The sequence below is a fragment of the Ambystoma mexicanum genome, chromosome 7q, assembly GCF_040938575.1.
Source record: "Ambystoma mexicanum isolate Mex_15411 chromosome 7q, UKY_AmexF1_1, whole genome shotgun sequence".
Classification (NCBI taxonomy): Eukaryota; Metazoa; Chordata; class Amphibia; order Caudata; family Ambystomatidae; genus Ambystoma; species Ambystoma mexicanum.
In genome coordinates, this window is record NC_090941.1 from 1,092,552,760 (window position 1) to 1,092,569,339 (window position 16,580).

At 45.1% G+C, this 16,580-nt stretch overlaps 1 protein-coding gene across 1 annotated transcript in view; it reads left to right on the plus strand.

The window, feature by feature from the left end:
- The window catches only part of LOC138528198 (transient receptor potential cation channel subfamily M member 2-like), a 602,757-nt gene that overhangs the window by 140,436 nt on the left and 445,741 nt on the right, over positions 1–16,580 (plus strand). Inside the window, exon 5 of the mRNA XM_069639650.1 lies at positions 4,343–4,509. Coding sequence (XP_069495751.1) covers positions 4,343–4,509 — 167 coding nt within the window. The remainder of the gene's footprint in view (positions 1–4,342; positions 4,510–16,580) is intronic.

A 16,580-nucleotide genomic window follows, 5' to 3' on the forward strand; every position in this document is an offset into this window, starting at 1 on the left:
AAAATGAATTCCAACAGTTACAGTCTGCCTTTAACAGTGGGCACCCATGATTGAAACTATATGCGACTTGGTATCCCGATGGCCCGGTGGCAGGACTTTGGTTAAATGTAATTTTAAAATGATATATAGTTTTGTATAGTGGCCTATGGGGATATACTATTATACCTGTCAAAATTCATCTGATGTTATTTTATTTTCAAACTGGTGTTGCATGAATCCTGCAGATCGCAGAGTCTTTGCATATTGTTGTTTGAGGTTGAGGGGTTTCCCCGCAAAATATGCTGAGCCAGTCCTGCGTACCACTTGTTTTCTGCTGGGAAGTCCTGACACCTTCCTAGGACAACAGGACAAACCCCTAGTGGGTTGGGTGAGGCATGGTAGCTTAAGAGGGATCTCTACAACACAATGTAGAAGACATAATTGATGGATAATCTCTGGAAAACGTTCGATCTCAGGCAGACAGGAGAGGGAAAAGTATAGGGCCAGCAGATGGGTTTGCCATCTTGAAAATGCTCAGGCAACACTGATCCCTCCTAACATCCTGCAAAGAAAGTACTCTGGGGCTAACATCAGAAGACAAACTCCTTGTTACAGCAGCAAGAATTGGCCCCTTATAGAATGCTTGGAATGGACCAATTAGCTGTGGTAAAATTACAAAATAAAGGGGTGAGATGCTACCCATGACTGAACCTTCTTTGAATTATCTTTAATTATCTTGAAAGAACCCAATCTTGAAAGAACCCAATTGAAGAGGGTTTTACTGGAATCTTGTTAGGGTAAAGACCGCCCAAAGTTCCCAGCCACTGGAGTGCAGATAAGGATGTCCAAGGAAGGAAAAAGGCTGTCTCATTACCCACTTCCAGGGAACATTTCAAGTGACTCGGTTTTGGAAAAGGGATGCCTGCTATTTGGACACTGGTACCCAGGACTGTGCCTGCTAAAGGAGCAAAACTGCAAGTTACAACTGACATTCTTCCTGAACGGGAAGGGCATAAAAAGGCCTTATCCTTTCCCCAGAGACCCTGGACAAGGCCTTAAAGCACCACATGATGAAATGGAACCTGCCTCTAGCTCTCCCTGCATCTTTGAACTTCTGAAAGCCTTGGGGACCCTTCGAGCCACTGCTAGGACCCACGAGAGATACTTTTGAAGAGCTTGAGCATTTCCGAGACCCTGATTCAACATCACTCCCATTTATCTGCGCTCCTTCAAATTTTGAGCCATTCCGCTACTGACCCCTGATTCTATGTTGACCCCAGTCAAGCCTGCTTGCTGATGAAGTTGAATCACTGCATTCAATCATCAAGCCACTCTTGACCCTTTGAACTGCGTTGATCGGCACTTTGAGACATGCCCCAAGATTCTTTAAGTGTAGAGTTTTCACAGTTTGTTTATTGCACTGTGTTGCTGTGGCCCGTTGAACCAACTTGACCGACTCAAGCCTGACTTGACTCACCGTAAAGCACCTAGAAGCCAGCTCGACCCAACGAGCCCATGAAAGAAGATTGAAGGTATAAAACAGTGGTTCATCTCCCCCGTCCATGTTCTGCGGGTCCTAGCAACATTTCAGGCCCCACTTTATATCTTATGAGGCAGATTCTTGAAATTGAACTTGCTAGAAAGACTATTTGCCTGCATACCACGTTCTTCACTAATCTGAGGTCTCCTTTTTACTAAACATCTGTGTATTTCCTTACAGGGGTGGCTTGCTAGTGTTTTTAATGGTTTGTCCTTTTAGCGTAATTAAAGTCCTACATTTATAGAACTATGATACTTTTCTTTTGTTTGGGAACAACAGTACTTTTCCTATTTAGGATGCTTACTTCCTGGCTCACACCATGTACATACAAAGAGTTACACAGCCACATTGCGAAAAAGCAATGAATTTAATGTGCTTCGAAAACAAAATGCCAGGATGAGTTTAGCCGACACGTGTTTCGACCCAACTGCCTTCTTCCAGGCTATGGCAATATTCAAAAACTGCCCTCTTAATAATGAGGGAACCTAATGCTTCCAATATATACCCCTAGTGCGCCAACAATTATGAACAAGCTGTGATTTTCAAACCATGAATATGGAACGTCACTATATCACATTGAAGCGTTCCAGCCGTAACAACAAGAAGTATAGTGTACCCTCGGTCCATGTTACACTAAAAAGGCAAAGGAGGCCTACTATTCCTGTTGTGCCTGTTTCAACGTTTTGACTGAGATCACTGCTGCTTTAGTAGTTGTGTGGGCCTGAGTTTGAGTTCAGAAACCAATGCTCATGTCGGTACTCCTGCAGTGGGCGTTTTGTCACACCAAGGCTTGAACTAGTGACTTGTAGTTATCTGTTGCAAGGTTCTATAACCGGAGCATAGGGCTTTGGGCAGCCATTTGGCTACCTGAAGTCCTGGGTAGCTTTATGGAGAGCTTGCATAGGAGAGACAGATAGCCCATCAGCCTCCCACCCCCCACCCCTCACACACAGACACCACGCATGTATAGTCTAACATTGTGACACACCAAATGCACCATACAATTTAAAACATGTTATGGCTATGTATCAGATTATTTACATTCCTACAGTTTGGTTTGCCTTTGTTCAAAGACGTTGACCCAATTTGCCTGTATTTTGTATTTATAGCACGCAGTGGGAAGTGTAGCACAAAACCTATTCTTCAAAATCTGCATCTTCGGAAAACTGTAACATGTCTGTTTAGCCTTGTGTGCAAAGCGTTGCAGTTCTGCCTCTCCTTCATGTTGTACAGCCATAAACCAGGAGATTCCTCTGAGCCTTTGCTCGTGGACTGTGCTATAGAAAATCTCAAGAGGCCCCCTACACTCTGCAATTTCCTGGGGGCAGCGGTTATAAAAAGAAAGCATCTTTCACATCAAGCAAAATAGGCAGTGAAATGGCCCTTTATTCTCCCTATTCATATTAATGTATTTCTTTATTCATACCTTTGTAGAAGCACACTAAACCCAAGGGCATCAAGGCACTGGTTGCGAGGATCAGGATTGTGTCAAGCACAGAGTAGTAATGTCAGGTGGGTTGGCTCAGTCAAGGGTCATGCTTTGAGAGAAGAGCAGTGTCTTAAGCTGCCTGCGTAAGGTCCAACAAGACTTTTTGATCTCAATGTCAGAGGTAGTGAGTTCCAAAACAAGCTTGCGATGACGGGGAAGCTCAAGCCTCTAGCTCTGCATCGTCTAAATCTAGGTGTGACCAGCTGTTGAGAGATAGAGGACCGGGTGGGTCTTGTCGAATGGGCTTTATTGAACTTTTCAGACAGGTAGATGGGGGCCACATTGGAGAGAAATGTATGTGTGATGGCCAGGGTTTTAAACAAGATGTGTTCTCGTATGAGATTTCAAATTGTGCGAGCGAGTTCTCTTATCAACGCTTGTATGAGAAATCAATGGACAGGCAGAGGTTGCTCCATGTAGTAGCCACGCGCTTAACAGAGAAATGCATACTGTAGCAGGTGGGGCTCAGACATGTGAATCTACTGTGTGGACACATATAATGTATGATTACAATGCAATTATGGTGAACAATGTTTCCAGAAAGCTGGAATTGGTCCACAAAAGTTGTTCTAATTCTTTTACCAATGTTTGCTTTTCATGTAAATTCACATTTCTAATTGTAGGTTCGTGGTCTCTCTAGAAAATCTAGTTGATGCTAGAGGACATGTCCAGTTGGGAAACAAAAACCTTTCTGATTTTCAACAACAACCTTGTGACTTTTGGTCTTGGATTTGTCCATGCCAGACTTCCTCAGCACTGGTGTGAAAGTCAAAGATCTGTCTCAAAATTGGGCACATTTTTTCAGAACTCTATGTCCACAGTCTTCCTTGGACATAGCCTCGGAAACATTAAGTCTGCCGTGGAGCATCCTGGAGGCCTTCTGGAACTGCTAGAGTCAATTTACTGCAGTGAAAGAGAAGATGGTCTTTAGACTTTCAAGGGATATCCATACAGAACAAACAAGTCGTACATGCTGCACCGTATAAAGGCATTGGGTACTTGAGTGCTGCTCAGCAGATGTAGATTTCCAGCCTTGTGCGCTGCCCATCCAAAGTTACACGTAAGCTCATTGCTTAAACCAATCTAGCATATTGTTAGGACTCAAGGTTACTAGAACATACAGACATCTCAAAGCATTTAGGATCTCTACTGTGCAACATTGTTTGTGGGAAATGTACCCAATCGATAATTACAGGCACTCTGTTTCTCTGGTTAGACAGTCATGAATTGAACTGTTCTGAATGAGCAAATATATCTATTAGGAAAGCGGATATAATGTGTTAATGGAATAACAATCAATCAAAGACTTCCATCTCTTGATCTGGTCTCTAAAGGAGCCTGGATCATAACAGGCGGCACTCACTCCGGCGTGACAAAACATGTTGGCGAAGCTGTCAGAGATTTCAGCATGACCAGCAGCCAGATGGACAGCGACATCATCGCTATTGGTATCGCCAACTGGGGGCTTCTGCACAACCGGGACAGTCTGATCAGCAAAGTGGTGAGTATGAAAATGTGTGCTATAAGGGAGAAGATTGGTTGTGGAGGAATGACCTCACTGGGAGTTGTTTATTTAACAAGATTTCTCTCTACCTTCAGTTAGAGGGAGTGTGTGCATAAATGGCTAGACGAGTGGTGTGACGGATTGCCATTTGGCAAGGATGTAGAAACCCTGGCCTTGTTTATATTAATTTAGTAAAAGGATGCAGGTAATTCCATCTCTGAAAGGGTAATCTGCTGATCAAATTCCCTTGAATCCCGGGATGAACCTGTGGGTGTTGTCCCTTCTCCCATGGGGCCAGGGTGGTGCGTCCACAGTACAATAGTCCCCCTGGGGGTGGTGCACCGGGGGAGGATCGCATCGGGGAGGAACCCCCTTATCGTATTGGGGACGACCATCCTCAGACAGCGTGGTATTCCCCTTTGTTAGTATACCTAAAACCTTCCTGCTGCTTGTTAAATCCGCCTTCCCCTCTTGTGGATAGGGCCCGTGTCTACTATTGTCAGGTTAGTCCACCTACTACACTTGATAACGTTAAAACCCCAGAGAATGCAAGGTATACGGCATATGCCTCTATCACAAGCATTGGGGAATGTAATCTACTTCATGAGACTGAAACATTATACGATGCAAAGTATGTTACATCTGACTCTATGGCATGTACTGAGAAGAAGAAGATGAGCAGGAGTCCAAGGATCACTCTGGAGAAGCAGAGTGAGTTCTCTAGCTTCTCAATGAATGTGATTAGCCCAGAGCAACTCCACTTTTCAACGTAGGATTTTAAACTTCCCACTGCTGAGATGCAACAAGAGAGCTATCCTCCAAGGAGGAATCCGGTGAGCCATGCAGCAGCGAAAGGGATGTAAGGCAGCAGGAGGGAAGACAAGAGCGGAGGACGAGAAGCCAGACAGGGTCCAAGAAGCAAGGACTGCTCGGCTTGTTGCTGTGTGAAACCTCCAGGCATCCAGAGCACCAAGAAAGTGCCCATGAGAGGGGACGCACCACCAGGGAGAAGCAGACGTCAGGAGAGCCACTACAGACCATGACAAAGCCCCAAATGCTACCAGAGCCTCAAGAGATGCAGCAACTGCTCAGTAAACCCCAGTACCTACCAGAGAGAAGCAAACAGGTACACAGGTTACCCGAGTGGTGCTGGAGGTCCAGGGGAGCAAGGAGGAGAAGGCAGAAGTCGTATCAGGAGGGTCTGGGACCCTGGTAATGAATTGCGAGTCTGGGACACGCACCCATATGAGAAACAGAAACAAAAACCAAACCGAATATTGCGAGTCTGAGACCCACACCCTTATGAGAACCTGTAACAAAGCGAAATGGAATATTTTGAGTCTGGGACACACACTCAAAAAGAGCTAGTCCACGTTGGGACTGTTGCCTGGCAGGAGAGTAAACCAAGCTACTGTGAATGTTACAAGTCTTGGACTTGCAACCTAAGAGGGACAATCTTTGAGAGGATGAAGGCTTGGCAGGAGAGTATACCAAGACACTTTGAATATTGCAAGTCTGGCACCCGCCCCCAAATAAGAAGTTCATGAAAAGGCAACTGCTTATCAGGAGAGTGAACTATGCAGTTATATTGCAAGTCTGGGACTCGCACCCAGAAGAGGGACAGTCCATGAGAGGACACTTGCTTGGCAAGGAAGACACCAAGCCAATTGGAATACTGTGAGTCTGGGACCTGCACCCAAAATAAGTGAAGAATACATTGTGCAAACAAAAGGAGTGTGCCAAGTTGTTGGGATAAACAGGAGAAGCATAAGGAGCATATTCGTGAGTACTGCCTATTGACATTTGTATAAACAAGTACAGGCCTGAGAGGCCCCAAAGGGAGAGAAACACTATAAGAAGGATACTAGGGGAAAGGACTACGACCCTTACCTTGTAGTCCTACAGGTTTGAACATTTCTTTACTTCTGCCACTTGCGATTACCCAAGAGACTGGGAACGTTTCTGTTGCTTGGATCTACGCAGAACACTTTACTTTGGGAAGAGATCATCCTTGCATAGTTGGTTTAGGTTATTAGTATTAAGGACAAAAGTAGGTTTTTTGCGACACAACAATGACAGACTTTATAATTTGGACATTCTTACAATTTCCTTAGTTTTCTTAGAGGAAGGGAAACCCCTCTTAGTTTTAGGGACAGAGAGGCATTTTCCGACCCTTTTTCATTCAATAAATGTTTCTACCCAAAAACATGCCACCATTGAGGCTGAGCCTTACTTCTGCACCCTCACAATGCACTCCATGTCAAAAGCATAGTGTGCACTTGTGCACTGCTGCATCATTAGCCTGATCACAGCATGTTCCCTACAGTGTCTCAGAGCAGGTTCAGGTCACAGGTGCCTTCCCTCGTGACAGCTGAAGTGATAGCCAAAATCACTGCAGCACAATGGTGAGATTTAAGACATGCACGCACACCTGTTCCAAAATATCATGATTATGTGTAGCCCATACTGGTGGCAGGATAAACTCTAAATATAAGCTGTGCCTGACATAGGGCATGGTGCCTATCCCTGCTCATGATCATTATTATTATTATTATAATTATTCTTTTATAACACGCTTAATACCAGTGAGTGGTTTCTAAGCACGGGATCAGGATTCCAACCTGTGTTGAGCTGCATTGTCTTGCTTCCAAGACAAACACGTTGCCCCTGATTTATCCTTCTTCCCCATTGCAGTTACATCAACTTTGATATCACACAGGTCAGCTACTGTGAGCCAGCTCAGCTGTGAAAGGTAATGCATGTTCTGACCAGACATGCTGGTCGTGCCAAGTGACAGGACGCAAACCTGAATGGCCATGCCTCTTCTTTGATCTCTTTGTGAAGGTCAATAACCCCCTCCTCCAGAGACAGCCACACATCATGAAGTTGCTCTGGGCCTAGGAATCAAAGGAGCACATCCATTCAAAAGGAGTTGCTTCACACCAGGGTGCTCTATACCAATGGGGCCTCTGATCCTATTAAGGAGGGAAGGGGCAGGGTCAGTGAATACAGTCAGAGCTCTGTACAGTTGGGGGAAGGTTCAACCATCTTGTTTCTCCCCACCTCTCTCTCTCTCTTTCTCCTTCTTGTCCCCTGTACTTCCTCTAGCTGCTGCCTTCATGTAACTCCTGGCTAAGTGCTTCTATTCTGAACTACTTGGTATCACCTTATTACAACCTAGCCAAATTGATTAACTGGGGCACTAAAGCTGTGGCTTTATTCGCTGCGGCAACCTAGACGAACTTCAGTGAACATAGCTGTAGACACTGCATTTTATCTTCATGTTCCAATAGTACCACATACACTGAGTTCCTAATCACTGCCCACCGGCATCGCTTACCTCCACTATGTATTGGTGCCTAACTACTCTCCTCCACCTATTGTACACTTACACTAGATATTGGACTTGTCAGCCCCTCCTACATACTAATCAATACACATATACCAGCACACTTAAGGTAGCTACTACCCACACCCTGTGATTTAGTACTATGGCCCCTGCAAACCCATACCTGGATGATCCGGCACTCTGGATACGCCACTTTGCTACCAGTCCATCCCCTAATCAACCTTGTACTATTCCTAATAGAAACCTTAGACTTAATTCCAGAACTACCCCACTAAAACAGCGCCCATACTTGAAGCTATATAATAGCTCATCCTTATCTTGCAAAAACATCACAAACAATCTCGCTCCTACCTCACCTTGCTCTCATCACCCTAGCATTTTAACTAGAAATTCGAGATTAGGAGCCTGATTGGGTACTAAAAACCCCCAACCACATGCACACAAGAGCAACAAACACTTGCATAGAGATAACAACCTAGCTAATCTGGCCACTGATTCAAATAGCAATCCATACCCCATCTCCTTGCATTACCTACCCCTACCTCCACAAAAAAACCTGCAAAAGACACATTCATCAAAGCAGCCTTGGTGAATGCTAGGTCCCTCCCTGCCCATGCTCTGGACATCGCTGATTTCATAAGTCATGAAAAGCTCAATCTCCTCGCGGTCACGGAAACCTGGCTAAATGCAGCCTCTGGTCCATCTCTGGCCCTTGCTATACCTAATGACTATGCTATCATCAGACGTGATAGAAACACCAATCAGGCGAAGGGAGGCAGACTCGCCCTCATCTCCAGAAACACCTTTGACATTAGAGTCATTCAGGACGCCCAAATCCCCTCTGCTGAATCCTTGTCCATCAAACTTCCATTATCACCTAACCATACAGCAACAGTGCACCTCATCTACCGACTACCAGGACCTATTTCCACATTCATAGAGGATATTGTATCCCTTATATCCACGGACACTAAACCTAACTCACAAACTATCCTACTCAGGGACTTTAATCTTAGTTTTAACGACCCTAAGAATACTAACGCCCATGATCTAGCCAACACCCTATCATACTTAGGTCACACCCACATTATTCACGAGCCTACACATATCAAAGGAAGAACATTGGACTGGCTCACTAATATTACTGCTCTATTGATCTCATATCTAATGATCCTTGTATCTGGTCGGATCATCATAAAATAACCTTTTCCATCAAAGCCAATACACCTCACCCGGCTCCTATCATCGCTCCTGCCACCCGCACGAGAAACAAGAAAGACATCACACCGGATAAACTCCTTCCACTATTACTCCCCCTTCTCAACAACGCTGCCACCTCTGACCCTACAGTCTTAGTGGACATTTATAATCAGGCCATTCTTAAAGCGCTGAATACCATTGCACCACTAAAATTGCGGAAATCTAAATCACAACGCCACTTTAATACATGGTTCACACCGTATCTAAGAGAATTACGCAAAACTAAAAGAACCGCAGAAGCACACTGGAAAAAATGCCCTACAAATACCAACAAGAATGAGCTAACCCTAGCATCCTCTAGCTACAAAGAAGCCATTTTACTCGCTAAAAAAGACACCTACAACAAAAGGATTACGCAAGCAGAATCTAACACAAAAGAACTGTTCAAGATCCTAAAAGAATTAGAATCCCCTATTGCCCCTATTGACAAATGTGTCACAGATGCACTATGGTGCAGCAACATCCAGAAGGCACTATTAGATAAAATAGCTCGATTACAATCGAAAATCAATGCAAATAAATGCTTGTTACTCTCTGACCCTGATTACAAACAACTCCCCAACAAGTCACCCACCTTTGAGTCAACTTGTAAGCCATTCAGCTTCTCACCCCTTTCAGTTTGGGAAGTAGAAAACATCATTAGGAAACTCAAACCGTCAAACTGCCAAGGCGACGCCTGCCCTGCCCCGATCATCAAAGCAGCAGCACATGACCTGGCACTGTTCATTACTAACCTTATCAATGCCTCCTTCAAAACCGGAGTAGTGCCTGATAATTTAAAAGACGCCTGGGTCATTCCACTACTTAGAAAACCAACTCTTGACCCTGCCAACCCGTCTAACTATAGACCGATAACAACTGTACCCTTTTAACTAAAAATACTAGATAGAGCAGCCTACCTGCAAATACAGGCTTATCTAGAATCGAACAATCTTTTGGGACTAAGGCAATCCTGCTTCCGACCCAGACATGGCACGTAAACTGCCTTAATAGACCTCACTACTCAGATCCAAATCTTAAAAGACAATGGTAAACTTGCACTCCTCTTACTGCTTGATCTGTCAGCAGCTTTTGATTTGGTCAACCACCAAACGCTCTTCCGCCATCTGAAATCTGCAGCACACTTCTCTGACGCAGCCACTGCTTGGATCAGCTCCTTCTTGGCAAACAGAACTATGAGGGTCTTCTCTCCCACTGATTCTGCTGAACCTTCACCGGTACCTTGTGGGGTCCCGCAAGGCTCCTGTGTGTCTCCAACACTCTATAATGTATTTACGAAGCCCCTCTTCGATATCCTTGACTATATGGGTGTCACGTATACTAATTATGCGGACAACACTCAGATACTCATTCCCATATCTGGTGACTATGCGACAGACAGCATAACCCTTAATGAAATATACGCAGTAATACAAGCATGGATGGCTCATCACTGACTTTGGGCCTCATTACACGGTAGGCGGTAAGGGTTTACCGGTACCGGTATTTTACAGGTACCGGTAAACCCTTACCGCCTTACTACGAGGTCCCTTTTTGGGTTGGTACATTAACGCCTGCTTTTAGCAGGCCTTAAAAAACAAACCCGCAAAGGGGCCGGGGTGCTAATTACAGTACCGCAATTTGCGGTACCGTAATTGGCACCTTCCCCATTCCCATTATGTCCTATGGGGCAAAAATGGGAATGGGGAAGGGCAATGGAGGAAGGAGGAATTACCGCCTTCCTAACCTTGGAATAGGGCGGTAATTCCCCTTTCCTCCAAGGCGGTACCGGTAAATTACCGGCATGAACCACGGCGCTAATGGCGCCATGGTTTACTGCCTACCGTGTAATGAGGCCCTATGTCTCAATGACGAAATAACGGAGCTGCTTATCCTTGGTACTCATGCCAAACTAAAAAAACGAAATACTGCTTTTAAATCTTTCACTATAGATGGTAACACTATTCCCGTCTCAAACAACACTAAACCCCTTGGTATCTACCTGGATGCCACCTTATCCTTCTCTAAACAAACGAATGCAGTAGCATCATCAGCCGCCTACACCTGTAAACTTATCACCACATGTAGGCCGTTCATCTACACACTTAACTGCATTACACTTGCTAGAACGTTAGTTTTGTCCAAAGTTGACTATTGTAATGCCCTCTATTTAGGCACTAGCCACAAAAATATTAACAATCTACAAGTAATTCAAAATAATGGCATCAGGGCAGCCCTCAACATCCCTAAGAAGTCGCACATCTCTGAGACCAGACGCAATCTCCATTGGCTCCCAGTAGAGCCCAGAATATCCCTCAAAACTCTTGCCCTTACACACAAAGCCAGGGCCAACCTTGCACCATCCTACCTCACCAACCAACTTACCCCACACACATCATTAAGACCTCTTAGAGCAGCTCAAGCTAACACCATGCCCATACCGAGATTTAAACTCCATAACTCGGGAGGAGCTAGCTTCCCTGCACAAGCCTCAAAGCTATGGAACACACTCCCCGCTCTCCTCAGGTCAGAACCCTCATTCAACCTATTCAAACGTAACACTAAGCGCTGGCATCATGACCTTGACACAATGGCAGCCCAACTTCCTAGATCATAATTGTGTTGCCTGCCTAATGTATGTATGTAAATAATATATTATATTATATGCTATATTATTATTTGCACCCTCCATTGCCTACCACATGAAAATGACAACTTGTATGTGTGTACCTGTAACACCAATGTCTGTATTTATCTGTAACCGTAACCTTGAAACCTTTGCCTCCTGCATACTAATGTAACTGTAACCCAGTTTTATGTAACCAGATCTAAACCTACGCGCCCGTATGCCCCTGGGCCTGGCTGTGCTTTATAAATAAAACAAATACAAATACAAATAGCACACTTTGGGTGTGATGTCAGAAGGGAAAAGTCCACATATTTCTAGAGCAACAATTGGACTCTAAAGCATGCTAGCTTTAGTCCATTCACCTGTGGACTTTTACATATTGTGGACACAGGACAAACAGCTTTACTCATGTTACTGGATTTATCTGCAGCTTTCGACCTGGTGGACCATCCACTACTTATCAGCAGGTTGAAAGAAGTTGCTGTTTTTTCAGATAGGGCCGCTGAGTGGATCTGTTCCTTTCTCACTAACAGAATGTGTGGGGTTTGCAGCGAAACAACAGCCTATGCTGCACCAGCATTGATGCAATTTGAAGTGCCCCAAGGAGCTTGCCTCTCGCTCTATGATATTCGTACAGTTTCCCTTTGTAACTTATTGGAGGAGAAAGCTATCCGTTTTACAAACTATGCCAATTACACCCAGTGTGTCATTCCGTTATCTGACTTCTATGAGGATGATGTCAAAAGGGTGAATGAGGTTTAATGTTTAATTCAGGTATGGATGGTTGAGAATGGCCTTGCTCTGATTACAGAAATAACTGAACTGATGGTCGTAAGAACTCCAAATAAAATCACTAAGCTAGGAGCAGATTACAGGACCTTTGAGGTGGCTGGATGCGAGTTGGTGACAAAAAAGAGAGTTAAAACTTTGGGGGTTCATTTAGATCAACATATGACCATGAATACCCAAGTGAATATGTTGGTTTCTGCCTCAGCATATTATATTAAGCTGCTAGCACAAATATGCCCTTACATTTCTAAGGCTAACTATGAAACAGTAGCGAGAGCACTTACAGGATCCAAAATAGACTACTGTAGAAGTTTCTTAACGTGAATCCATAAGGCATAATGTGCCAGACTTCAGGTTATACAGAATAGTGCTGCCAGGGTCATAGTTGGCCTCAGACGGAAAGATCATGTTACTAAGGTAAGACAGGAATTACACTGGCTTCCAATTGAGGCTAGGATTGATGTTCACCTGCTGGTAATTACTCACAAATATCTGTTTGGTGGGAGTCCATGTTATCTTTAGGAAGTATGAATGAACAAATCAAACACCAGAACTCTCAGATCTAATAATACCAATCAGTTGAAGGAGCCCAGATGTTCTCTCACACAGGTCAGTAAGGGTGCCTTTTTTGTTGCCGCCCTTAAAGCCTGGGACGATATTCCTCCTGATTTGAGAGAGGAGCACTCTACAGGACTATTTAGGAAGAAACTGTTATTTAGATAGGACTCACTGGGACTTCCTACTGTGGCAGAACAAAAGAGGTGATGGCTGGAAGGTTTAGAATAAATCTTAACCTCTGGCATTGCTCTGGGCAACCCTTCAGACCATCGTTCTTCGCCTGCCAAGCCATTACAAAAGGGGAATGACCATATGCAAATTAGGCTTGGTCCCACCCCCAAAGGGGTAGTCCAGCCCGAACTGCTATGTAACATCCCTTCTCCACGAGACCACAAGCATCCCCAGGCATGTTTCAGCCTTGTTGGGCGTCATCAGTGAGGAGTAGCTTAGGTCTCTTGGCCCAGCAGGCACGGAACCCACGTCTGGGCATACCTGTCCCACTCGGGGTGGCAATAGCAACACAAAAGAGGTGATGGCTGGAAGGTTTAGAATGAATCTTAACCACTGGCATTGCTCTGGGCAACGCTCCAGACCATCATTCTTTGCCTGCCAAGCCATTACAAAAGGGGAAAGACCATATGCAAATCAGGCTTGGTCCCACCCCCAAAGGGGTAGTCCAGCCCGAACTGCTAGGTCACATCCCTTCTGCACGAGACCACAAGCATCCCCAGACATGTTTCAGCCTTGTTGGGCGTCATCAGTGAGGAGTAGCTTGGGTCTCTAGGCCCAGCAGGCACGGAACCCACGTCTGGGACTAACCGTCCCACTCGGGGTGATAATAGCAAAACAAAAGAGGTGATGGCTGGAAGGTTTAGAATAAATCTTAACCTCTGGCATTGTTCTGGGCAACCCTCCAGACCATCGTTCTTCACCTGCCAAGCCATTACAAAAGGGGAAAGACCATATGCAAATCAGGCTTGTGGTAGTCCAGCAGAACTGCTAGGAGTAGCTACCCTTTTGGGGTAGGACTAAGCATGATTTGCATATTGTATTTTCCCGTCTGTAATGGCTTGGCTGGCTGAAGAATTATGGTCTGGAGGGTTGCCCAGAGCTGTGCCTGTGGTTATGATTTATTCAAAACCTTCAAGCCATCACCTTTCCGTTTTGCTAAAGTCACCCCGAGTGGGACGGGTATGCCCAGACATGGGTCCCGAGTCTGCCGGGTGTAGAGACCCAAGCTACTCCTCACTGCTGACGCCCAACAAGGCTGAACCATGTTTGGCTATGCTTGTGGTCTTGTGCAGAAGGGATGTGACCTAGCAGTTCGGGCAGGACTGCCCCTTTTGGGGTAGGACTAAGCCTGATTTGCATATGGTTTTTTCCCTTCTGTAATGGCTTGGCAGGCTGAAAAATGATGGTCTGGAGGGTTGCCCAGAGCTGTGCCCATGGTTATGATTTATTCAAAACCTTCCAGCCATCACCTTTCCATTTTGCTAACTTCTAACTGTGGACCAGCTGATCATTATTTTATTGTGATCCATTCTTTGTTGTCCTTTTTTTGTTGCCTGTGTTGCACCCATAAGCCTCCGGGTCATTTAGCACACAGTAGAAATTATTAAAGTAAAGCGCTAGTCCAATCACCTGTGGACTTTCACCTTTAAAAGAAGGTGTCTCGCACCACTTCTTTGAATCATCTTTTGGACCCCACCCCTTCAAGAAGATTTTGCTGGAACTCTGTGGGTAGAGTTGATCTCTCCAAAGTCCTCCACCAGTGAGGTGAAGACTGAGTGTCCAAGGCAGAGGCGAGCTCTATCCCCTAACCTTCCCCAGGGACCATTGGGGATGACCTGCCTCTCTGCCAGCCACAAATGTACCCAAGGCCTCACCGTGTTGTAGGAAACCTGCAGTTGTGGACCTGCTTCCCTAGTGCTTGGGAGATTGAGAACAATGACTAAAACATATTCTTGAACCCCTGGATTGGACTCACAGCAACCAGAGGACCAAGCCAGCCAGGAATCCTGGGTTCTCCAGTCAAACTACTTTGAACTGTGATTCAAACCTGATTCAATGTCTTAGAACTTACCGGACCCTGCAGAGCTGCTTTCAACCATCTCAAACCGCTTTGCTGTGTGTTCAAACTAATTCACTGCCGCACCACGTGTGCTCAGCATTTTATTATCTTGCCACAAACCAGAAGACCTTCTTTGCACAGGCAGCCTTGAAACTGCCTTTCAACCACCAGCACCTTTGTTGCTAATCTTCATCACTAGTCCACCATGCCCTGGGGCACTCCTTTGAACAGCGATGTTTGAACGCTGCCTCAAACCTATCTGCGCATCCTGTCACCAGCATTCTCGCTGTCATTTGGACAGTTATACTGACATTGCTGGCCCTCACGATCTGCACTTCTTCAGCACTGTACTTCTTCCTCAACCCGGCTCGACAACTGTTCATAATGTGGAACTATACAGCTGCTGTCCTCCAACACTTCGACCCAACGTGCTTGCACCGATTGAATCACCTTGACACTGACTCATACCTTTCCGAGCCTGTCACCTGCTCAGCTCGAATTAACTGCTCCCTTCCGACTCTCGACTTGAACCACTGGGACGTCACTTGATGACTTCCTCCAAGCTATTACCAAAAAATGTAATCCCATTTGACCTCAAACCACCTCCTCGCCAAACCGCATACTGGAATATCAAGGTCACTGCTTCAAATCCATACCGGACCTTAACACAAACTGCTGGGGTGTTATTCATCGATCCCAATCAGCAGATATACCCGTCATGAACCAGTTTGAATTCAAACCTACTATGATCACATTCCGACCTGCATCACTTGAGTGCCACGTTTGAACTCCTGAGCTACTATTAGGGAGAATTCTCCAGAATGGCTAATTTCCCTTACCTACTGAGTTCCTCAGCAGCTTTGTTGGATTTCTAGGATTCATTTTTTTCACCTGGTAAGAGTGTGAACCTTTTTTCCCACTCTTACATGTGTTTTGCTTTGTGTGTTTTAACATTCTTGTGTTCATAGACTGTGGAGCCTCACCTACTCCATAGGCATCATCTGTTTACTGTGTGTTACACAGCACCTTCAGTGCAGTGATACAGGGTTTTCTTTTAGACTTCCCAACTCAGACTCCATTTTCTGGAACTGACTACTGTCTCCCAGAAAGTGTAAAGTTGCCATTGACTTTATTAGTCTCTTTAAAATCCACAGACCCAGTGCAAACTATCTTACATAGAGTACTGGAAATGGTTAATACTTATCCCTTTTGCTCTGTTTCTCTTGGAGCATTGTTTCGCTCCCTTTTCATTAAGACTTGGCTGGTGGCAGTGGTAACTACCCTATTTTTCCGACCGCGCTTATCTTAAATAACCTTGGTATTGTTTTAGGCTATCTTGGTAGCCTCAAACTTAAGCTCGCTGGACCATATATGTTTTTATATGGTTCCGGCTGGGTTTATTCACCATTTCTTTTTGAAAATGTCTTTCTCGT